The 24,804-nt window shown below is 54.8% G+C and overlaps 2 protein-coding genes across 4 annotated transcripts; one reads left to right on the top strand and one right to left on the bottom strand.

Annotated features, from left to right (window-relative positions):
* Window positions 1-6,419: 6,419 nt before the first annotated feature.
* Window positions 6,420-9,332, bottom strand: AZU1 (azurocidin 1). The gene is made up of 5 exons (XM_049876072.1): window positions 9,275-9,332; window positions 8,834-8,990; window positions 8,311-8,452; window positions 7,282-7,515; window positions 6,420-6,733 (listed from the first exon to the last, which is right to left on the bottom strand). Exons 1-5 carry the CDS (start codon window positions 9,330-9,332, stop codon window positions 6,563-6,565), a joined length of 762 nt encoding a protein of 253 aa, XP_049732029.1. The 3' UTR covers window positions 6,420-6,562.
* Window positions 9,333-15,910: 6,578 nt separating this feature from the next.
* PLPPR3 (phospholipid phosphatase related 3) lies at window positions 15,911-24,574 on the top strand. 3 transcript variants are annotated; one of them, XM_049876071.1, is made up of 9 exons: window positions 15,911-16,277; window positions 16,471-16,586; window positions 17,689-17,840; window positions 20,983-21,168; window positions 21,241-21,382; window positions 21,457-21,652; window positions 21,785-21,842; window positions 21,921-22,094; window positions 23,173-24,574. In XM_049876071.1, exons 4-9 carry the CDS (start codon window positions 21,088-21,090, stop codon window positions 24,526-24,528), a joined length of 2,007 nt encoding a protein of 668 aa, XP_049732028.1. In that variant the 5' UTR covers window positions 15,911-16,277; window positions 16,471-16,586; window positions 17,689-17,840; window positions 20,983-21,087; the 3' UTR covers window positions 24,529-24,574. The 3 variants fall into 3 exon arrangements, with proteins under 3 accessions (XP_049732028.1, XP_049732027.1, XP_049732026.1); XM_049876070.1 differs by lacking the exon at window positions 17,689-17,840 and having other exon boundaries at window positions 15,911-16,586; XM_049876069.1 differs by lacking the exons at window positions 15,911-16,277; window positions 16,471-16,586; window positions 17,689-17,840 and adding an exon at window positions 17,854-18,539.
* Window positions 24,575-24,804: the final 230 nt, after the last annotated feature.

Below are 24,804 nucleotides of genomic sequence, written 5' to 3'. Positions count from 1 at the left end.
CCTCTCTCTGTCTCTCCTCCTCTCTCTCTCTCCTCCTCTCTCTGTCTCTGCCGTTCCATCTCTCTGTTTCTGTCTCTCCATCTGTCTCTCTCCCTCCATCTCTCTCTGTCTCTCTCCTCCGCTCTCTGTCTCTGTCTCCTCCTCTCTCTGTTTCTCTCTCCATCTGTCTCTCTCCCTCCGTCTCTCTTTCTCCTCCTCTCTCTGTCTCTGTCTCTCCACCTCTCTCTGTCTCTCTCCTCCTCTCTGTCTCTCCATCTCTCTCTCTCCTCCTCTCTCCATCTCTCTTTCTCCTCCTCTCTCTGTCTCTCCATCTGTCTTTCTTGCTCCATCTCTCTCTCTGTCTCTCTCCTCCTCTCTCTCTCTCTTTCCTCCCTACTCCTTAAAGAAGAAAACCATCCTCTTGGGTGACGTGCTGATGCTCACTTCATGCAGGATGGATGGGCCCTCACTGCAGGACTCTCTCGTCACCACTTGTGGGATCTCACTGAATGGTGCATCATGAAGACCTTCACACGGGCACAGAGGCTTGCTCCCGCCCCACACCCCACCCGCAGCCCTTGCTCGTGATTTGCAAGCCCACCCAGACAGCTCATGTGCAAGGCTTCACAGTGTGTTTTGGGAACCCGTGCAATCGTAAAAGTTTTACAGAATGACAATGAGTGGGGCAGCAGTGGGGTGGGGAGAACATGATTATAATAGTTCTGGGAGGGGACCAGGGGCAGGGATGAACAGGGGGACCACAGGGCATTTTTTAGGGCAGTACATGACATTACACATTTGTCAAAACCCACAGGACTGGACAACACAGAGTGACCCCTCATGTCAACCGTGAGCTTTAGTAACAACAGTGTATCAGTTCATGAGCTGTAACAAATGGGCCACAAGATGCAAGGTGTTAGTGACAGAAGACATTGAGCAGCAGGGAGGGGGCATAAGGGAACCTCTGTGCTTTCTGAGCAGTTATTCCGTAAACCTAAAAGTGCTCTAAATAATAAAGTCTATTAAAAAAAGAAAAAAACTCCTCCCTCTGATGGGGGACTGGAACAGGGCTAGCGGGGGGAGGGGAGCAACAGGTTTGGGGTGGGTGCAGGTGGGTGGGACTGGGGTTACCTATATCTGTGGAATCCAGAGTTCTGGGGACATGAGGGCGCCCGTGGTCACTCAGTGGCCAGTGTCACGATGAGAGGTGGTTACGAGTTGGGGGCCTGGAGACAAGCTCATGAAAAATGCTCTGTCTGGAACAACAGCAGAGAAAGGAGGGTCGGGAATAGGAGGAGGAGATGGAATGTGTGGCTAGCTGCCTCTACGAACAGCTGCCTCCTTTGCCGTGAGCCCAGAACAGGGTGGTGCCTGGCTACCTTTACTGAACATTTTGGTGAAAGATTCTATAGAGGAATCCTGATCAAAAGAGGGGAACTGCAGACCAGAATTTGAAATTCTCATGGACTTCAGACTTTCTGGAGCCATGGGTGCTGGACGACAGAAAGGGCCACATAAACCAGAGATTGTATCAGCCTGAGACCAGAAGAACTAGACGGTGCCCGGCTACAACCGATGACTGCCCTGACAGGGAACACAACAGAGAACCCCTGAGGGAGCAGGAGAGCAGCGGGATGCAGACCCCAGATTCTCATAAGACCAGACTTAATGGTCTGAGACTAGAAGGACCCAGGAGGTCATGGGCCCCAGACCTTCTGTTGGTCCAGGACAGGAACCATTCCTAAAGCCAACTCTTCAGACAGGGATTGGACTGGACTATGGGATACAAAAAGATGCTGGTGAAGAGTGAGCTTCTTAGATCAAGTAGACACTTGAGACTATGTTGGCATCTCCTATCTGGAGGGGGGATGAGAGGGTAGAGGGGGTTAGAAGTGGCAGAATGGACACAAAAAGAGAGAGTGGAGGGAAGGAGCGGGCTGTCTCATTAGGGGGAGAGCAATTAGGAGTATATAGCAAAAAAGAGAGGTGTATATAAATTTTTGTATGAGAGACTGACTTGATTTGTAAACTTTCACTTAAATCACAATAAATTAAAAAAAAATAATAATGTAATCAATGTCACTAAATTGTACATGTTGAAATTGTTGAATTGGCGTATGTTCCGCTGTGTATATTCTCAGCAAAAAAATTAAAAAATTATTTTTCAAAAAAAGATGCTCTATGTCAATAGTCATTAACAAAAAAAACCCAAACCCATTGTCATTCAGTCAATTCCAACTCAGAGCCACCCTATAGGACAGAGTAGAACTGCCCCAAAGGGTTTCCAAAGAGCACCTGGCAGATTGGAACTGCCAATCTTTTGGTTAGCAGTTGTCATGGATTGAATTGTGTTCCCTAAAACATCCGTCAACTTGGCTAGGTCATGATTCCCAGTATTGTATGATTGCCTACCATTTTGCCATCTGATGTGATTTTCCTATGTGTTGTAAATCCTATCACTATGATGTAATGAGATGGATTAGTGGCAGTTGTTATATTAATGAGATCTACAAGACTAGATAGTGTCTTAAGAGATCCGTATTTATGCAGACAACACAACCTTGCTTGCTGAAAGTGAAGAGGACTTGAAGCACTTACTAATGAAGATCAAAGCCCACAGCCTTCAGTATGGATTACACTTCAACATAAAGAAAACAAAAATCCTCACAACTGGACCAATGAGCAACATCATGATAAACAGAGAAAAGATTGAAGTTGTCAAGGATTTCGTTTTACTTGGATCCACAATCAACAGTCATGGAAGCAGCAGTCAAGAAATCAAAAGACGCATTGCATTGGGCAAATCTGCTGCAAAGGACCTCTTCAAAGCATTGAAGAGCAAAGATGTCACCCTGAAGACTAAGGTGTGCCTGACCCAAGCCATGGTATTTTCAATCACATCATATGCATGTGAAAGCTGGACAATGAATAAGGAAGACCGAAGAAGAATTGACGCCTATGAATTGTGGTGTTGGCGAAGAATATTGAATATCCCATGGACTGCCAAAAGAACAAATCTATCTTGGAAGAAGTACAACCAGAATGCTCCTTAGAGGCAAGGATGGCGAGACTGCATCTTACATATTTTGGACGTGTTGTCAGGAGGGATCAGTCCCTGGAGAAGGACATCATGCTTGGCAGAGTACAGGGTCAGCGGAAAAGAGGAAGACCCTCAACGAGGTGGGCTGACACAGTGGCTGCAACAATGAGCTCAAGCTTAACAACGATTGTGAGGATGGCACAGGACCGGGCAGTGTTTCATTCTGTTGTACATAGGGTCGCTATGAGTCGGAACCAACTCGACGGCACCTAACAACAACAACAACAACAGATAGTGTCTTAAGCCAATCTCTTTTGAGATATAAAAGACAGAAGCGAGCAGAGAGACAAGGAGACCTCATACCACTAAGAAAGCAGCGCCAGGAACAGAGTGCGTTCTTTGAACCTGAAGTTCCTGCAATGAGATGCTTTGGAAATCCTGGTGGCGTAGCCTCGATGGCAAAGGGTTTTTTTTTTTTTAAGAAGACTTCAAGGGATATTTTTGGTTTAAGGTTTAAAGATGATCTCAGGGCAATATTTTCAGGGGCTCGTCCAGCACCCATGGCTCCAGAAAGTCTGAAGTCCATGAGAATTTCAAATTCTGGTCTGCAGTTCCCCTCTTTTGATCAGGATTCCTCTATAGAATCTTTCACCAAAATGTTCAGTAAGGGTAGCCAGGCACCACCCTGTTCTGGGCTCACGGCAAAGGAGGCAGCTGTTCATGGAGGCAGCTAGCCACACATTCCATCTCCTCCTCCTACTCCTGACCCTCCTTTCTCTGCTGTTGTTCCAGACAGAGCATTTTTCATGAGCTTGTCTCCAGGCCCCCAACTCGTAACCACCTCTCATCATGACACTGGCCACTGAGTGACCACGGGCGCCCTCATGTCCCCAGAACTCTGGATTCCACAGATATAGGTAACCCCAGTCCCACCCACCTGCACCCACCCCAAACCTGGTGCTCCCCTCCCCACTGCTAGCCTTGTTCCAGGCCCCCACTTCACACCCACTAGGATGGCTACGATCAGAAAAACAGAGAATAAGGAGTACTGGTCAGTGTGGTGAAATGAGTTCCTTTATGTGGCCTTTTACCTTGGTTCTTTGGAAGCACAGCTTGAGAGATTTTCCCCCTATGCCCTAAGGAGTTATTTTGCCCCAGCTTTCTACCCCAGAGGGTGTGTTACTTTTGTCCAGGTTGATTGACATTTCCTGGGTAAGCTGTAAACAACTTGTTGGTTTGATACTTTTTGTCTGGCCCTGGGCTACAGCCTGCCCTATGATTGGTCTATTTCATACACCTTGCGGGGATTGGTCAATATAGTATGCAAATGAAGTGACTATAGCCTACCATACAAATGAAGTGTCTGTGGACTACAGAGAGGGAATTGGTCAGTTTGTGGCTCTGGTGGGAGGGCCATGCCTTGAAATTGACCAGGCTTCTGCTCATATATACAACTAACCCCATAGAGGTGGGCAAACGGAAGTAAAAGGAAAAAAGGAGAGAAGGAGAGACCGAGGAGGCAAGGGATCTTCTAAAAAAGCTGTAAGACGGTCGAGGGCTGTAATGATGAAGATGAGAGTCCGGGAAGGGGCCCCAGGGCAGAGCCCGTGGTGATGGCAGAGATGCTGAAGGCAGAGATGCCTCCCCTCAGGGAGCTAAGAGGGGGTGGGCACACGGAGAGAAGGGCCTGCTCCGTTGCATGGTCTAGAGGAGCCGAGGGAGCTGACCTGCACCAAAGAAGGGAGGGATGAGCTCTCCACTTCGGGGAGCCTTCCAGACTTTGCCTATGTGCTCCCTGATCCTGAGAAGTTAGAATCCTCACGTATTGCTGGTGGGGATACAAATCGGTGCAGCTTCTGTGAAAAACTGTTTGGCAGTTCCTCAAAAAGTTAAACATAGAATCACCATACAACCTAGTACTTCCACTCCTAGGTATCTGCCCCCAAAAATTGAAAGCAAGGGCTCAAACAGACGCTTGTACGGCAACATTCATTACAGCTTTATTCACAGAAACTGAGAGGCGGAGACAGCCCAAATACCCATCAGCAGATGAGCGGACAAATGCAGCGTCGTCCATCCACACGACGGGATACTACTCGGCCTTAAAAAGGAATGAAGTTCAGATTCACGCTACGTCGCGGGTGAACCTTGAAAACGCTATGGTCAGCGAGAAAGGCTAGACACAAAAGGCCACACAGTGTACGATTCCATTTCTGTGAAATGGCTAAAAAAGAATTACAAATGCATACAGGCAGAGACTTGTTAGTGGTTACCAGGGCCAGGGGAGGAGAGAATAGGGAGTTATTACTGAAGAGGTACTGAATTTCTGTTTGCTGTTGGGTGCCATTGAGTTAATTTTCGACTCACTGCAACCCCATGTGACAGAGCGGAGCTGCCCCATAGGGTTTCCTAGGCTGTAATCTTCACTTTGGACACGTCATCAGGACGGACCAGTCCCTGGAGAAGGACATCACGCTTCATAAAGTAGAGGGTCAGCAAAAAAGAGGAAGACCCTCAATGAGATGGAGATGGACTGACACAGTGGCTGCAGCGATGGGCTCAGACATAACGAGGATTGCGAGGATGGCGCAGGACTGGGCGGTGTTTCATTCTGTTGTGCACATAGTTGCTATGAGTCGGACTGACTCGACAGCACCTGACAACAATAACAACAATCTTTACGGAAGCAGATCGCCAAGCCTTTCTCCCATGGAGACACTGGGTGGGTTTGAACCGTCGACTTTTCAGTTAGCAGCTGAGTGCTTAACCATTGCCCCACCTGGGCTCCTTGAGTTTCTGTTTAGGGGGACGAAAAACATTTGGAAATAGTGATGCTGGCTGCACGACACAGTGAAGGTCATTAATGTCACTGGATTGTACTCCTAAAAATGATTAAAACAGCAACTTCATATATATATAATCAGAATAACTGGCAACAGGTTTGGTTTTGGGAGCCCTGGTGGCGCAGTGGTTAAGAAGTCAGGCTGCTAACCAAAAGGTTGGCAGTTACAATCCACCAGCTGCTCCTTGGAAACCCTCTGGGGCAGTTCTACTCTGTCCTATAGGGTCATGATGAGTCAGAATCCACTCGAGGGCAACAGGTTTTTTTTTTTTTTTTTTTTAATCAGAATAATTATAATAATAAAACCTGAGTTGGGCCTTAAAATCACACCGACTTGGGTTGGAAGCCCACACTGCTGTGTGACCTCAGGTGAAATACTCAGCCTCTCTGAGCCTCGGGGTCCCCCCCATCAGGTACATATATCAGCTGCCCCTAGTCTCAGAGCTGTTGTGGGATTCAGTGGGTGCAGACAGACAATTGCATGACCGTGAACCCCTCCCCAAAGCCCAGGGGACTGCCTCCCACTCCGGTGATGAGAAATCAGACACAAAGGACCAAATGGCTTCTTTATTATAGCCACAACCACGGGGACCTGGGGGGGCTCCAGGCCCAGGGGTGCAATGCAGGGGACACATGAGGGACCACAGACATAGTCATGGAGGATGAGTGGCATGAAGGGCTGGGCTGGACTCCGGGGGAAATCACAGGACCCCCACAGGCTCGTCCGACCGGGTGTTTAGAACTGAGTTGATCCAGTTTCGGAAGAGTGCCACGCGGGCGAAGAAGTCGGGGCCACTGCCGCAGGGCTCCCGAGAGAAGGAGGCCACGCCATGTGCCAGGCCATTGCAGATGAGGGGGGTGCCTCCGTCACCCTGGTGTAAGCAACGGGTTAGGGCGCCCCCTGGGCCCAGCCCCCCACCCCCATGTGCCCTCCGCACGTGCTGTTCCATCTCTCTGGATGCTTTTCCCACCACTCTTTGCCTGGTTAACTCCTAACTGAATTTTAGGGGTCAGATGCCTCCAGGGATACTCCCTGACACTCCCAGCTTGGGTCAGGTACACCCCTGAGCAATCACACTGGCCTCTGCCCCCTCCAGTGTGGCTCCTCAACTTGCTACATGTCTGACTCCCCCCACCCACAAGACTGGGAGCCCCAAAAGGGTAGGCCCCTCTGTTTCATTCCCCTCTGTGTCCCCAGACCCTGTTAAAATACTGGAATATTCGAGGATCAGAATGTTTGCAGCTTGGGATCCGGAGAGTCCCTCAAAACTGCCAAGCCCAACTCCACCCTCAACCCCGGCTCTCACTACCGCATCTCCCTCAGCCTGGTCTTGCTTCCTTCCACCACGGGGAGCTCACCACCTCTCAGGACCCCTCCTCGCTCCACAAGGAGCTCCGCCAGTCCTTGTTTGGCCCATACCTGGCAGGTGCCGCCCCGGCGGGTGAGCACACCTGTGCACACGTTGTTGGGGCGACACTGGCTCTCAGGGGTCACGGTGACGTTGATGACCCTTGGGTAGCGGGAGAGGTGCCCTCCAGGCCGTGTGATCCCCCAGCCCGCCACCTGGCAGTTGGTGCCGGGTTCCACCGTGGCGTTCTGAAGGGGCAGTGGCACCAGTGCCACTCTGCTGGTCAGGTTGGCCTCACGGTCCAGCTGGGGGGAGAAACTGAGTCAGGGGAGCGCAGGACTGAGGTCCGGACCCCCGTGGAGCCCCAGCTGGGAGCAGGAACTGCAGCAATGTCACTTTTGGTCTGTGAGTGGATTGAGTTCAAGTCCCAGCTCTGCTGTGGAACCCTGGCTGAGTCACTTTTTCTCTCTGGGTCTCTAGTTCCTGCACATAGAAAGGGAATAATAAATAATTTCTACCATTAATGTGGATGTGAGGATAAACTGAGACCCTGAAGGTAAAGGGCCTGCCCAAGGAATGCAGATAAAACAACCAGGTACCATTTCCCCCCCATCACACTGGCAAAAAAGAAAAAAAAAGTAAAAATCGTAATACCCAGTGTCAGCGAGGATGTGGACAAATGGGCAGTTCTTCTGCCGGCGGAGGGTAAACTGATGAACTGTTTTACCCAAGTGGCTGCCCTAGAACAACGGTGGTGGGGAAACATGCACTAAGCAGCTCACTGTGATTCTGTCATTGCAGAAGTACTGGGACCCAGCTTAGGCATCCATCAAGAGGAGGCCAGATAGATGGATTGTGGTGCACTGCCTAATGTTTTGCTGCAATTTTTAAACAGCCAAAGGAAACAAAAGAAGCCCATATGCGTTCTTCTCTTGAGCCCCACAAGTCTTGTTCATACCCAGGCCCTCTGTACTGGCTGTTCTTTCTGCATGCTTTGCCCTTCGCCCTTTGCCTGGTAAACTTCTAACTGAATTTTGGATCCTGGATGCCCTCCCCCCTGCTACCCGCCCCAATCAGGGCTTCTTGTTCCTCCTCCCCACCTGCAGCACCAGCAGGTCGTTCAGGTTCTCCTGAGGGTCGTAGCCGTTCTCGCTGATGCTCCTGATGGAGAAGGTCTGTCTGGAACGCTCCCGCCGCCTCAAGTCATAGGCCCCCAGCACCACCGTGGCAATTGCGGGGTTCCTGGCATGGGGGAAGGGGACAGAGGGGTAAGCATTAGGTTGGGGCCTTATGGGGAAGCTCCGGATCCTCAGACCCACCCTGGGGCCAGGGATACTGAGGGTCAGCTTGCAAATAAGAGGGGGGCGTCACCAGCCGCCTGTCTGGGCAGCCAGGGAGCCAAAGGGACTGACCTCCCCCACTTTCACTGATGAGGACATTGAGACCCTCTCTGGTCCCTCCACCTCTCTCAGCCCCTCTGCTTTGCCAAGACCTCTTCCCTCCGGCCCTGGGAACCGTCCGCCTCTGCGCCACCTTTCCCCCAGGTCTCCTCCCTGTCTCTGACTCCAGGGCCCCTCCCTGATCCCCTCCCCTCTCCGAGCCCCCCTCTGAGCACCCCCTCACCCGACGCGGAAGCAGCTGGCGGCGGTCAGCACAAAGCGGCTGTGGATCAGGGCGCCCCCGCAGAAGTGATCCCCCTGATACTGAATGGAGGCCAGGAAGGGGAAGCGCCCCGGCCTAGCCTTCCTGCCGCCCACGATGCCCGCGCAGGGGGCTGAGCCTGCGGAGGGGGGGCGGTTTGAGGTCCGAGAAGCCCCGCGTCGGGAAAGCCCCCTCCAGTTTCACCCTCACCCGCCACGCAGCCGCGGGGGAGACCCTGTCCTTCCCCTTTCCCTAAGAGGACAGGCAAGCCTCAGGACCCCCTTCGCCCACCACCCCGGGCCGCCCAGGGTGGGGCTGAGTGGCCTAGGCCAGGTACCATCTCCCTCTGAGCCCTGGGCCTCGGCCCCCTACGACCAAGCCCCTAGCACAGATGGGGACACCTGACGGGAGGCAGGGACTCACCAGCCCACACGGACGCCAGCAGGCCGCCCAGCAGGGCCAGGAGTCGGAAACCAGTCATGGTGGGGGCCGGGGAGGCTGGGGGTGGCTGCGGCCCTTATACCCAGGCCCTGGCCGTTGGCACGCCCGCCGCCCAGACACGGGCCAGCCCCACCCGGCAGGAAAACGGAAGTTGCCCAAGGCTCCCGGGACCACCCTGGACTCCTCCAACGCCCCCCTCTGTAAAATGGGGTCCCACCTCCAGGCACTGTGAGGGTGAGGCAACTTAATTGTCGCCAAGACCCTGGATGGCTGGCCTGCACAGGCACTGAAATATTAACAAGAATTGCGATCCTTGTCCTTAATGCCTGTCCTCCAGGCCTCTGTTTCCCCATCCTGAGCCTTGGGGGCCCACTGGGCATGGTGACCATGGAGGCTGTGGGTGTGAGCCAGCAGGTTCAAGCTCTGTTGTTTTTTTTTTTTTTTTAATTGTGCTTTAAGTGAAAGTTTACGATCAAGTGAGTCTCTCATACAAAAATTTATACACACCTTGCCATGTACTCCTAGTTGCTCTCCCCCAATGAGACAGCACACTCCTTCCCTCCACTCTCTATTTTTGTGTCCATTCGGCCAGCTTCTGACCCCCTCTGCCCTCTCATCTCCCCTCCAGACAGGACCTGCCAACATAATCTCATGTGTCTACTTGATCCAAGAAGCCCACTCTTCACCAGTATCATTTTCTATCCCCTAACCCAAAACCAGTGCCGTCGTCCAGTCCAATCCCTGTCTGGAGAGTTGGCTTTGGGAATGGTTCCTGTCTTGGGCCAACAGAAGGTCTGGGGCCATGACCACCGGGGTCCTTCTAGTCTCAGTCAGACCTCTAAGTCTGGTCTTTTTATGAGAATTTGGGGTCTGCATCCCAATGCTCTCCTGCCCCCTCGGGGGTTCTCTGTTGTGTTCCCTGTCAGGGCAGTCATCGATTGTAGCCAGATACCATCTAGTTCTTCTGGTCTCAGGCCGATGTAGTCTCTGGTTTATGTGGTCCTTTCTGTCTCTTGGGCTCAAAATTACCTTGTGTCTTTGGTGTTCTTCATTCGCCTTTGCTCCAGGTGGATTGAGGCCAATTGATGCATCTTAGATGGCTGCTTGCTAGCTTTTAAGACCCCAGACGCCACTCTTCAAGGTGGGATGCAGAATGTTTTCTTAATAAATATTATTATGCCAATTGACTTAGATGTCCCCTGAAACCATGGTCCACAAACCCCCGCCCCTGCTACAGTGGCCTTGGAAGGGTTCAGTTTATTAAGGAAACTTCTTTGCTTTTGGTTTAGTCCAGTTGTGCTGACCTCCCCTGTATTGTGTGCTGTCTTTCCCTTCACCTAAAATAGTTCTTATCTACTGAAAACCCCTCTCCCTCCCTCTCTGCCCACTCTTATAACCATCGAAGAATATTTTCTTCTGTGTTTAAACTATTTTTCAAGTTCTTATAATATTGGTCTCATACAATATTTGTCCTTTTGCAACTGACCAATTTCACTCAGCATAATGCCTTCCAGGTTCCTCCATGTTATGAAAGGTTTCACGGATTCCTCACTGTTCTTTATCGATGCGTAGTATTCCATTGTGTGAATATACCATAATTTATTTATCCATTCATCCATTGATGGGCACCTCAGTTGCTTCCGTCTTTTTGCTATTGTAAACAGTGCTGCAATAAACGTGGGTGTGCATATATCTGTTCGTGTAAAGGCTCTTATTTCTCTAGGATATATTCCAAGGAGTAGGATTGCTGGATCGTAAGGTAGTTCTATTTCTACCTTTTTAAGGAAGCGCCAAATTGATTTCCAAAGTGGTTGTACCATTTTACATTTCCACCAGCAGTGTATAAGTGTTCCAGTCTCTCCACAACCTCTCCAACATTTATTATTTTGTGTTTTTTGGATTAATGCCAGCCTTGTTGGAGTGAGGTGGTATCTCATTGTAGTTTTGATCTGCATTTCTCTAATGGCTAATGATCGTGAGCATTTCCTCATGTTTCTGTTAGCTACCTGAATGTCTTCTTTAGTGAAGTGTCTGTTCATATCCTTTGGCCATTTTTTAATTGAGTTATTTGTCTTTTGTAGTTGAGTTCTGCCAGTTTTTCAATCTGTAAGACCCTGGGCTGGCCACTCACCTCAGTTTCTGCATCTGTAAAATGGGGGTAACAGGAGAACTGATGAGACATCCCAGAGCCAAACAGCCACGTAGTGCTGGATAAGTTGCTCCCTTTTCTCCTCATCTTGAAGTGGGATCTGCAGAGGTTTGTGGCATCTGGGACCTGGGCAAGAGATGGGGGCCGAGAGGGCAGGCACAGGGAGAGAAAAACAAGATGGGGACTGCAGAACATCGAAAGAATTCCTACAACTCAACATCAGAAAGACAAGACAACCCCATTAAACAATGGCAAGGGACTTGAGTTGGCATTTCTCCAAAGATACACAAAGGGCTAACAAGCTCGTGAAGAGACAGGCAATATCTTTACCCATTAAAACCAAAACCGAACCCATTGCAGTCAAGTTGACTCTGACTCATAGTGACCCAACAGGACACAAGAGAACTGCCCCACTGGGCTTCCTCGGAATGGCTGGTGGATGCAAACTGCCGAACTTTTGGTTAGCAGCCTGAGGTCTTAACCACCGTGACACCAGGGCCCCTCGTTAGCCATTAGGGAGGTGCATTTCAAAACCACAGTTATATACTACCTCACGCCCACTAGGATGGGTATTATCACAAAAGCAGAAGATAACAAGTGTAGAGAAATTGGGACCCGTGTGCATTGCTGGCGGGAATGTAAAATGGTGCAGCTGCTGTGGAAAACTGGTTGGTTCCTCAGAAATTTGAACATGGAGTTACCACATGACCCAGCAATTCCAGTCGTAGGCATGTACCCAAGAGAAAAGAAGACACAGATCCACAGAAAAACTTGTACACAAATGTTCATAGCAGCAGTATTCACAATAGCCAAAATGTGGAAGCAACCCAGGTGTCCATCAAGAGAGGACTGGATAAACTCCACGTGGTCTGTCCATGCAATGGAATATTACTCAGCCATAAAAAGGAAAGAAACACTAATACATGTTTCAACGTTTCGCTCAGTGAAAAGAGCCAGACCCAAAAGGCCATAATTTGTGTGATTCCATTTATGTGTGTGAGATGTCCAGAACAGAAATTCATAAACACAGAAAGGGGATGAGTGGCTACCAAGGGCTGGGGGAGGAAGGTGGGGAGTCACTGCTAATGAGTGCGGGGTTCCCTTTTGGGGTGACGAGAATGTTCTGGAACCAGATGGTGGCAATGGTTGCACAATGTGATAAATGCCACTGAACTGTTCGCTTTAAAACAGTTAATTTCATGCTATGCGAATTTCACCTCAGTCAAAAAAACAAGATTGGGGCTCATTTCCAAGGTGAAACTGCAAAGATCTGGGGCTGTTAGTGCCACCCACCACCCTTGGGACACCAGCTTGAGCCTGGGGGCTGTGGGGGGCTCTTTGGGGTGGTTTGCCTCCCCAAGGGCAGGTCTGGAGAGGGTTCTAGGTGGTAGGGGGCAGGGTGAACTTTGGCTGCTCTGCCCACTAGCCTAAAGGTTGGCAGTTCAATCCATCCCCTGGCCCATGGAAGAAGGGCCTGACAATCTGTTTCCGTAAAGGTTGCTATCGTCAGGTGGTGTTGGTCAACTCTGGCTCATGGTGACCCCATGTGACAGAGCAGAACTGCCCCCATAGGGTTTTTTTTTTTTTTTGGCTGTCATCTTTACAGAAGCAGGTCACCAAGCCTTTCTCCTGTACAGCCCCTGGGTGGGTTCGAACCTCCAGCCTTTCAGTTAGCAGCCAAGTGCTTAACTGTTGTGCCACTAAAGCCAAGAAGACCCTATGGAGCTTAGATCTACCCTGTAACAAACACGCAGAGTTGCCATGAGTCACAACCAACTCAACGGTAACAGGGTTTTTTTGGGCCCACCCTGAGCAAACGTGGGGTCCTGGGGGCTCAGGCCTGCTACCTTGCAGTATTCCCCCTACGACCCCAGGTGTCTGCCACAGCTCAGTGCCCCTGGCCGGCTCCCCCCACGTCCTCCCCCCATCCATCCTCCCCTCCATCCTCCCTCCTGAGGCCCAGCTCCCCACCGCCTCCAAGCTGGGGCCTCACAGGGCTCTGGAGCCTGCACCAAACTGTTCCCCAGTGTGTGTCCTCAGGGTCCTCTCTCCTGCCTCAGTTTCCCCAACTGTAGAACAAGGACATACACAGACCCTGCTTGGTAGAGAGATGTGGGGTGTAGGGTGCCTTTAAAACCTTTAATACGGCTCAGCAGCACCCCCACCCCAGACTCAGCAAGGCCCTGCCTCATCTCCATCCCTGACCACCAGGGATCCCATGGGCAGAAGGACCCCCCTACCCATTCCTGGTTCTGAAATGCCCAAGGCTCTTCCAGGACCCCCAACTGTCAGGAAGGGCCCCACCATACCCCCTCTTGCTCCTGCCCCCAGGAGGCACCAGTAATCGGTTAACCCCATTTCCCTTCTGTCTCCTGCCTCCCGGGGGGCTGTTTGTGGTCACCTTTCAAAACCCGCATTCCCAACGGCCACCAGGCTCTGCTCTGTGATGGCTGGGGAAACGGAGACCCAGTTCGTGGCCAGTTAGCACTGCATGACCTCGGGCAGGTGGCCGCCCCCTTGGACCCTTGGTGCCCCCTGGGATGAGGTTCCCCACGGGATGTGGGGGGCATGAACTGTGATCAGCGTCAATGGGCTTGGTCTGTGCTGGGCACAGCAAGGACTGCGGGAGCAAAGACCCATCTCCAGAAAACCTGGCCTTCTTAGTCAGCACCTGTGGGCAGGCATGCAGGCACCTGGCACTCAGTCCTGCACCAGGTGCCCGGGGGAGCACGTGGCAACATGGCCAGGAAGGTGCTGGGGACCCTGCACCTCTCCCAGGCAGCCCACAAAAAGTTGCCACGGAATTGACTCCTGGCGCCCCCACCTGTGTCGGAGTGGAACTGTGTGTGCTCCACAGGTTTTTCGGTGGATTTTTCTCAAGTAGATCACCGTTTTTTTTTTTTAGATCACCACAACTGTCTTCCAAGGTGCCTCTGGGTGGACTCGAACCTCCAACCTTTTGATTAGCAACACTGTTTAGATTCCTTATTATTTTTTACTGTCGTCTTTATTGCAGGTGGGGTGGGGCTTGCTTTCCTCAGACATCAGGACTTGTTATACCCATTTACAGGTGCGGAAAGTGAGGCCCAAGAGCAGACGCAGCAGGAGCCGAACCTTCCAGGACCCTCTTCACCACACAGAAATCTCCTTTGAAAATTCATGGAGTTGAGTCTTTTTTAAAATATGAGTCGATTTAAATAAAAAATATTAATTGATATTAAATTACTGTATTATTATATAATACCTTTATATAATATGTTATAAATAATTTGCCCCGCAGAGTTTCCAAGAACCTCCTGGCGGATTTGAACTGCCGACCCTCGGGCTAGCAGCTGTAGCACTTAACCACTAAACCACCAGGGTTTCCAATTATAGGTTATTATTTAATAATTAATATTAAATATTAAGAGAGGTGGGGGGACAGAGATGTGAACGACCGAACAGAAAGAAAGGCCAGCGACTGCAACCAATAGGCGCTCAATTACTGCAGTCCTTACCCATACACTAATTAGGCGGCTAATGGAGAGGCTGGCTGTCTGGTCTGATCCTGCTGGGTCCCCACCCCAGTGCCCGCTTGGGGCAGGTATACAATAGGTGCTCAGGAGATGCTGAATAAATGAACCGAATAAAATTCTGTCACTCGGGTCGGGCGACCTTGGCCGAATGACTTAAGCTCCCTGGGCCTCAGTTTCCTCATCCGTAAAATGGGGTCAGCCGGTCCCTCGGCCAGAGCTGTTCCGGCGCTGGGTTTTAGCACTTAGCGCTGCCCAAGTGCGCGTCGCGGAGATTCGCCCCGAGTGTTCCAACCGCTGCCGTCCAGGCGGCTGCCAAGAGGCGCCCAGATGTTGGCATCCCCTGCCGTGCGCCCCGGACAGCCGGAGCCTGGCAACGAGCCCGGAGGGGGCAGCGGGGGAGGGAGCCAGGCAGGGGCGGGGCGAGGAGGGAGGGGCGGGGCGAGGCGATGTGGGTGGGCGGGGCGAGGGGAGGGTGGGCGCGGGGGCGGGGCGAGAAGGCAGGGGCGGGGATGAGGTGGGTGGGCGGGGCTAGGACGTGGGGGCGGGTAGGGGCGAGGAGGGCGGGGCGGGGAGGCAGGGGCGGGGCGGGGAGGCAGGGGCGGGAGAGGGCGGCTCCCCCTTCTTTTGTCTCTGGGTCGCTCTAGGGCCCCGGGAGCGCGCGCGCCATGGAAACGCGCGCCCGGGAGCTGCAGGCACCGGAGCGGGGGGCGCAGAGGCGGGGGACGGGGGGAGGCAGAGACAGGCAGAGACCTTGAGACACAGAGACAGTGAGAGACCCAGGACCCAAACCGCCCGGTCCCCGGCACCGATGCGGGCTCCCAAGGCCGCGCCGAGAGACCCCAGAGGGAACGAGGGGGCCGGAGCCGAGAGAGGCCCGAAGCGGGGAGACCCCAGACCCGGGTCCCCGGCAGCCGCTGCTGGAGCCCGAGACCCCGGGAGGCAGAGACTGTGAGAGCGCGGGAGGCGGGGCAGCCCCGGGCGCGCGACGCGCCGAGACAAAGAGCCCCGCCCCCCGTTCCGCCGCCGCCGGGGTCTGGGGGCGCCCCCTCCCCGCCCCGCCCCAGTGGGAGGGGCCGCGCTTTGTGCTCGCGGCGCCGCAGCCCCCGCCCGCAGCTGCCGCCAGCGCCGCCCTTCAAGCTCCGGCCGTACCCGCTGAGAGGGGCTGGGGGCCGCACCCCTAGCCCTCCCGCCGTGCTCGGGACCCCCGTTCTCCTGGAGGCTCCCGTCCTGCCGCGGGGCCGGGCCCCGGCTGAGATCCCCACCAAGCCAGGCCGGCCCCGCCCTCTTTGCTGAGTCCCCGCTCGCCCGAACCCCGTCCCAGGTGGGGGGGATCCCCGGAAGCCGGATGGTTGGGTAGGGCTGCGGTGCGCGGCAGGAGGTCCCGGGGGACGCCCCCGCCCCCAGCCTCAGTTTCCCGGGGCGGTTCCTGCGCATCCTCGTCCTCCCCTCCCCCACCGGCGCTGGCCACCGGGTCCTCCCGAGACTCGGTCTGATTCCCCCGCTCCCGCGCGCAGCTTTGCCCCCTGCAGCCGCGGCCTTCGGCGCCTGCAGCACCATGATCTCGGCCAAGGAGAAAAATAAGACCCCCAAGGACAGCATGACGCTTCTGCCCTGCTTCTACTTCGTGGAGGTGAGTGGGGGTCGCGCTACCGGAAGTGGGGAAGGCCTCAGTTCTGCCGACCCTCGGGGGCCACCCACGCTGAGGGGCAGGGGTGCGCACAGCACCCCTGGAGTTCGGCACAGCCAGGCTGGAGGGCTGGGGGGTCGGAGGAATTGGGCTCTGTAGGACCCAGAGGAGTTCCAGCGCTTCAGAAGGGGAGGGGGTTCCAGTGGTGGGAACAGCTGGGAAAATGCCGGGAGATGGGACCTCGGTCCAGGTTATAGGCCAGTAACCTCCCTGGAGGGGCTGAAGCCGGGCCGTGAAGGGGGCAGGGAGGTGGAACCGGGGTGAGTTCAAATCCCTCCTCTGCAATCGCGGCCCCGGAGCACACCCCTTAACCTCTCCGAGCCGCAGTTTTCCCGTTTACAGAGTAGAAACCAGTTGCCGTGAGTCAGTTCTGACTCATGGGGACCCCGTGGGTGTCAGAGGAGAACTGCACTCCACAGAGTTTCAATGGCTGATTTTTTGGGAAGCAGATTGCCAGGAGTTTCTTCCGCGGCATCTCTGGGTGGACTCAAACCTCCAACCTTTCAGTTAGCAGCCAGGAGTGCTCACTGTTTGCACCACCTAGGGACTCCATTTACAGAGTAGAAGAATTAATCTTTACAAAATAGAACTGGCTAGGTACATAATAAGGGCTTTATGGGTGTTAAAAAAATAAAAGACAATGAATGCAGCCATCTGGCACACGCTGACACTGAGGGTGACAATGGGGGACATACTTCCAGCAGGCCCTGCGTGCCCAGACTTTGGTGTTTGGGGCCTTCTTTAGTCTCCCCAGAGCCATGGTCTCCCCTCTTGACTGCAGGAAAACCCAGCCACAGTGAGGGGCCCGGCCAGGGCCTGAATGGAGAGATGAGGGGCCTCCTTACCGGGAGGAAACTGCCCCTTTGTAGATCCACCATTGGCAGCTTGGACCAGCACCCAGCACCTCATCCCCAGGCAAGTGGGCCCTGAACCTCAGCGTGGCTCTCATGGGGTTTCCTCCAATGGGCATCATCTCCAGGTGGCCAACACTGCTTTGCAGAAAATCTGCTTATTCCTCAAAATTGCGTGTGAATTTCTGTTATAGGCGGTTCCAACATAAACATAGACGGCAAGATCCCCAACAAAATATAAGCAAATCGAAGGCAGTAATGTGTAAAAGGAATTTTACACCGTGACCAAGCATGCTGGACTGAAGTCCCTGGGTGGCACAAACTGCGCTGAACTTCTAACAAAAAGGTTGGTGGTTTGAACCCACCCAGCAGTGCCAACCCCCACATGTCTGTCAGTTTGTCGTACTGTGGAGGCTTGCGTGTTGCTGTGATGCTGGAAGCTGTGCCACCGGTAATCAGATACCAGCAGGGTCGCCCATGGTGGACAGGTTTCAGCTGAGCTTTCAGACTCAGACAGACTAGGAAGAAGGACCTGGCAGTCTACTTCTGAAAAGCATTAGCCAGTGAACACCTTACAAATAGCAGCGGAACACTGATGTAGTGTCAGATCCACAATCAACAGCCACGGAAGCAGCAGTCGAGGAATCAGAAGATGCGTTGCATTGGGTAAATCTGCTGCAAAGGACCTCTATAAACTGTTGAAGAGCAAAGATGTCACCTTGAAGACTAAGGTGTGCCTGACCCAAGCCATGGTGTTTTCAATCTCATCACATGCACGTGAAAGCTAGATAATGAATAAGGAAGACCGAAGAATTGCCGCCTTTGAATTGTGGAGTTGGCAAAGAATATCCACTATACCATGGGCTGCCAAAAGAACGAACAGATCTGTCTTGGAAGAAGTACAACCAGAATGCTCATTAGAGGCAAGGATGGCAAGACTGCGTCTTACATACTTTGGACATGTTGTCAGGAGGGATCAGTCCCTGGAGAACATCATGCTTGGCAGAGTACAGGGTCAGCGGAAAAGAGGAAGACCCTCAGCGAGGTGGGTTGACACAGTGGCTGCAACGATGGGCTCAAACATAACAGCGATTGTGAGGATGGTGCAGGACCAGGCAGTGTTTTGTTCTGTTGTGCGTAGGGCCGCTAGGAGTCAGAACCGACTCAACGGCACCTAACAACAGCAGCACCAAGGAAGAAAGGCCTGGCAGTCAGCTTCCATAAAGATTACAGTCAAGAAAAACCCAAGGAGCTCGGCTCTACTTTGTAATGCATGGGGTTGCCATGAGTCAGAATCAACTCAAGGGGAACATGTTTGTGTTTTGATGTGAGGCTGGCTCAACATTTCCCATTGTAATTCATCGCATCGATAGGCTGAACACGAAAAATCCTATGATCCTATCTGTAGAGGCAGCAGAAGCACCTGAGAAAGTCCAACACATTTCAGGATAAAAACTCTCAGCAAACTAGGAAGAGAGGGGCACTTCTTCAACTCGATAAAGAACAGCAAGTTTCAGTGTCAAGGCCACGGCAGCCCTCTCCCTCCAAAGCCCCCTTCCCAGTCCTCAGCACTCTTCAGTTCTTCCCAGAAGTGTCTGCTGCCTATTCACGCTTGTCAGATACAAGTCCTCCGCGCTGCCCCCCCTTTCAAAAGGCACGTTTCTGCACAGAGCTTTTTTCCGGTGGGGACCTTTGCCTAGCATCACACAAAAGGGTGTCTTCATTTATTTTCCTTGCTACATACTATTCCAGTGTGGACGCACCGTGCCCCACCCATGGACGCTGAGTTGTTTCTCCTTTTTTTTTTCCTGTTTACGTCTCATATTTTATAAGTGAAGAAAACAAAAATATTTGATGCACACATACAAAGCAGAAATACTCATAACAATTACAGTCTTCGTTTCTGCAACTGGTCACGTGTCTTAACTGGTACTTAGAATTACCTTCTTCCACCACCCATTTCGTATTCCCTTCCCCCTCAGCAAGCACCTCAGCTGGTCGTGGTTCTTTGCCTGGTGGGGTGACCCAGTCCTTCATTCCTGAAGGGCCTGGTCCATTACTAGTCATGTCGGAATTGAGTAGCTGCAGCTTTGGACACTGGGTTGTTTCGTAACCTTTTCCCATCACAGATGTTCCTATAAGAAAATCCCTTTGGCCTGTGTCATTTGGCATGAGAGGGAGTTTATTTATTAGATAAATTCATGGGAGAGGGAGTCCAGCGTGCAGGCTGTGGTCACTTTTGTGGTCCCCAAATCACGGAGGGTGCACCATCTTAGACACTCGTGTGTGTATTGTGAAGGTCTGTTTCCCCACAGCTGTACCAGCACTGGGTGTTAACAGCATTTTGGATTTTGACCAATCTGATGCGTGAAAAACTGTACCTTAGTTTTAATTTGCATTTCCTTTATTATGAGGCTTACTGTTTTTTTTTTTTTTTTTTAAACACACAGAAAATTAAGCACATTGGCAGGGGCCCTGTTTACATTTGTGGAGTGAATAATTTTTCTCTGGGCCTGGTATTTTCTCGGTGTTGGTGGTCTTCTGCTTAGGGTCTCCAGAAGCAATGAGAGGTGGGTGGAGGGGGTTCAGGAGGTACTTACAGACTCTCCTGAGGCAATGAGATTGATGTGGGGTGCTGCCCAGACTCCCCTCCCCGGGGTACGGACCATATTTCACCACCTCCACCCTTGCCCCAAAGTGCTTCTGGTTCTACCGCCAAGGTACTCCAGGGTCGCCTGCCTTCTCCCCCTGCCCTCTCCCCCCACCTCCTCCCTTCTCTACTATACCCATCCACCTCCCCAGAGCAACCAAAATCAGATTCTTTCCCCCTCTGTTCTAATCTGTGGCTCCCTAGTGCCCAGAGGACCCTTCCTCATGGCCCATAAGACAGGGTCTGGTCCTGCCCACCCCACTTGCACCTCTAGAGTCTCCCTTGCATCTGAGGCCAGCTCACCTGTGTTAAGACGCTTAATTAACAGGTGCTCACCAGGTGCCAGGCTTTAAGGGAACAATGACACCTCCCTGAGACTTGAAAAGCCACTGGGGGCTTGTCTGAGATTTAAAAAACAAACTTCTTCTAAAGGATTTTATATTTTTAAGGATAAGCTTTACCCATTCACCCACCCATCCACCTGCCCATCCACCCACCCACTCATTCATCCATCCACCCATCCATCCACCCATCTGGCTGGCTGGGTGAGTGGATGGACGGATGGACAGATGGATGGATGAGTAGATGGATAGATAAATGGTGGGTGGTTGTGTGGATGGACGGATGGATGAGTGTGTAGATGGCTAGATATAAGGTGGGTGGGCGGATGGATAGTTCTATGGTTGGATTACATAGATAGGTGGGAGAATCACGATCGACAATCTGGACAGGTGAACTGAATAGATGGATGGGTGAATCGGGACCAGTGACTGGATTCATGGAGGGACAGACAGCTTAGGGACCAGATGAAGGTGACCTGGATGCCATCTTCCCACAGCTGCCCATTGTGGCCTCATCCATCGTGTCCCTCTACTTCCTGGAGCTGACCGACCTCTTCAAGCCAGCCAAGGTGGGCTTCCAGTGCTACGACCGCAGGCTGTCCATGCCCTACGTGGAGACCAACGAGGAGCTCATCCCACTACTTATGCTCCTGAGTTTGGCATTTGCTGCACCCGCTGCCTCGGTGAGTACCTGCGAGCACAGGACGGCCAGCCCGTGGGTGCCCGGAGCCCACTGAGCGTGTCCCTGTCGGCAGATCATGGTCGGCGAGGGCGCGCTGTACTGCCTGCAGTCACGACTGTGGGGCCGCAGCGGGGGCCCGGGTGGGGCAGAGGGCAGCATCAACGCCGGCGGCTGCAACTTCAACTCCTTCCTGCGGCGGACGGTGCGCTTTGTGGGTGAGTCCCGGAGTCCCAGAGTGTGCGCACTGGGTGGGTCCGCCGGACCAGCCCTGACCCTCCCCTACCTGCAGGTGTCCACGTGTTTGGCCTGTGCGCCACGGCCCTGGTGACTGATGTCATCCAGCTGGCCACGGGCTACCACACACCCTTCTTCCTGACCGTCTGCAAACCCAACTACACGCTGCTGGGCACGTCGTGTGAGGCTAACCCCTACATCACACAGGACATTTGCTCTGGCGCTGACGCGCACGCCATTCTCTCTGCGCGGTGAGTGCACACCCCGCCCACAGTCCCCATGCATGCCTAAGAGGGCCCTGTCCGAGTCACCAAGCGCATGGGAGGGGCGGACCCGGGTCCCACCCCTGTGGCAAGCCAGCTCACACGTGGTGCCTCTTGCAGGAAGACCTTCCCGTCGCAGCATGCCACCCTGTCTGCCTTCGCTGCTGTCTACGTGTCGGTGAGTCCACCCCGCCCTGCCCTTGACTCCGCACAGCCCCCGGCCTTGGCCCCACGCTGACCGCCCTCGTGCCGGCAGATGTACTTCAACTCGGTCATCTCGGACACTACGAAGCTGCTCAAGCCCGTCCTGGTGTTCGCCTTTGCCATTGCGGCAGGTGTCTGCGGCCTCACCCAGATCACGCAGTACCGCAGCCACCCCGTGGATGTGTACTCTGGCTTCCTCATTGGTGCTGGCATCGCTGCCTACCTGGTGAGCAGAGGGGCAGGAAGGTGCGGTGCTATGGGGATCTGAGGGGGGTGGCAAGGCAGCCAAGGTGGGAGGAGGGTCCAACAAAGGGGTCTGAGGCAGGAGGCAGGGCCCGCCAAGAGGAGCTGAGGAGGGATATGGCCCTGGCCTGGGGCCCAAGGGGGTGCATTGTCCTGTTGGAGGGGGGCAGCTGTGCAGTGTCTGTCCCTTGGAATTCTGGAGTCTTGGAATCTAATGGACTCAGGCTTAGCACATGTGCAGAGTTCAAGCAAGCTAGAGACCAGAATATGCCACCATCGAGAAAAAGTGCCACTCACTCCTCAGATGTCAAGGCAGGCTGTGCCTCCCCCCGAGGCCTCCTGACTACAGGCCATGCCTCGCCCCCCCAAGGCCCCCTGACTGCAGGCCATGCCTCCCCCTCCAAGGCCCCCTGACTGCAGGCGGTGCTTTCCCTCCAGGCCTCATGACTGCAGGCCGTGCCTCCCCCCAAGGGCCCCTGACTGCAGGCTGTGCACCCCCAGGCCCCCTGACTGCAGGCTGTGCACCCCCAGGCCCCCTGACTGCAGGCTGTACCCCTCCCAAGGCCCCCTGACTGCAGGCCATGCCCCGCCCCTGCCAAGGCCTCTTCACTGCAGGCCGTGCCTCCCTCCCCACCAAGTTCCCCTCATTGCAGGCCGTGTCCCCCATCCCAAGGCCCCTCCTCATTGCAGGCTGGGCCTCCCCTTTGGTACTCCGATTCAGAATCTGGCATCCCCCCTCAGAGTCCCCCCTTTGTGGCCATATTTTGTCACTCAGACGGTTCAGGCCTGACCTCCCCCCTCACACCCTCCCACTCCTAGTTATACCTTCTTCCTCAGACACCACCCCCCCACTTGGGTCCCCATTCCTGGCCATACCTTCCTCCACAGACTTCCCATCTGGGCCCTGCTTACTCTCTCAGACGTTCCCATCCCAGTCTGGGCCTACCTACCCCCTCAGACCCTCCCATTCCTGGCCAGGCCTTCCCCTTCAGACACCAGTGTAGGCCTGGCCTCCCCGCCTTAATCCTTGTGGCGTTCCACCACTGGCCTGTCTCCCCCAGGCTTGCCACGCTGTGGGCAACTTCCAGGCCCCGCCCTCGGAGAGACCGTCAGTGGCAGCACCAGCGCCTGCCAAGGATGCGCTGCGCGCACTGACCCAGCGGGGCCACGACTCGGTGTACCAGCAGAACAAGTCGGTGAGCACAGATGAACTGGGCCCGCCAGGGCGGCTGGAGGGCGCGCCACGGCCTGTGGCGCGCGACAAGAGCTCGCTGGGCAGCCTGAAGCGGGCCAGCGTGGACGTGGACTTGCTGGCGCCGCGCAGCCCCATGGGCAAGGAGAACATGGTGACTTTCAGCAATACGCTGCCCCGCGTTAACACGCCCTCGCTCGACGACCCCGCCCGCCGCCACATGACCATCCACGTGCCGCTGGACGCCTCGCGCTCCAAGCAGCTCATCAGCGAGTGGAAGCAGAAGTCGCTGGAGGGTCGCGTCCTGGGGCTACCCGACGAGGCCAGCCCCGCGCACCTGAGGGCGCCGGCGGAGCCGATGGCGGAGGAGGAGGAGGAGGAGGAAGACGAAGAGGAGGAGGAAGACGAGGAGGAAGGGGGCCCGGTGCCGCCCTCGCTCTACCCCACGGTCCAGGCACGCCCCGGGCTCGGGCCTCGGGTCATCCTGCCGCCGCGCGCGGCGCCACAGCCGCTGGTGCACATCCCCGAGGAGGGGGCCCAGGCGGGGGCTGGCCTGTCCCCCAAGAGCGGCGCCGCTGTGCGCGCCAAGTGGCTTATGATGGCAGAGAAGACCGGGGCGGCCGCGGTCGCCACGCAGCCCCGCGTTGCCAACCCACCGCGGCTGCTGCAGGTCATCGCCATGTCCAAGGCGCCGGGCGGCGCGGGCGCCAAGGCGGTCGACACGGGCTCGTCGTCCAGCGCCAGCTCCGACTCGTCGCAGTACCGGTCGCCGTCGGACCGCGACTCGGCCAGCATCGTCACCATCGATGCGCACGCGCCGCACCACCCGGTAGTCCACCTGTCGGCGGGGAACGGGCCCTGGGAGTGGAAGGCGGCGGGCGGCGGGGCCAAGGGGCCGGAAGGCGATGGCGCCTACGAGCTGGGCGACCTGGCGCGCGGCTTCCGCGGCGGGCCCCGGCCGCCCGGCATGTCGCCCGGCTCGTCGATCAGCGACGTGGACCAGGAGGAGCCGCGGTTCGGGGCCGTGGCCACGGTCAACCTGGCCACGGGCGAAGGGCTGCCTCCGATGGGCGCGGCCGACGGGGCGCTGGGGCCGGCCAGCCGCGAGTCCACGCTGCGGCGCAAGGCGGGCGGCCTGATGCTGGGCGAGCGTGACGCGGCCGGCGAGGCGGAGGCGGAGAGTTACTACCGCAAGATGCCGGGGGCGCGCAGGTTGAAGGAGTGACCGCGGGCGTGGCCGGGCGGGCGAGGCGGGGCGCCTGCGGACGAGTCCCGACACCCGTGGGCGTGGCCGGGCGGGTGGGAGTGGGGAGGGGGACGGCAGCATGGGGCGGAGAACCTCCAGGGCTGGGGAGCGGGTGGGCGGGGAGTCAATAAAAGGTGGACAAGCGAGTTCTGACTCCTGAGTCGTATTGGCCGTGGCCGAACACCCCCGCCCTCCGGAAATAGCCCGGGAGCCGGGTTGGCCGCGGGGCGTCGGGGAGATGGGCTGCCAGGGGGG

The sequence above is a fragment of the Elephas maximus genome, chromosome 3, assembly GCF_024166365.1.
Source record: "Elephas maximus indicus isolate mEleMax1 chromosome 3, mEleMax1 primary haplotype, whole genome shotgun sequence".
NCBI lineage: Eukaryota > Metazoa > Chordata > Mammalia > Proboscidea > Elephantidae > Elephas > Elephas maximus.
Note: the sequence above shows the minus strand (reverse complement) of the source record. Positions and strands in the feature narration are given on the sequence as shown.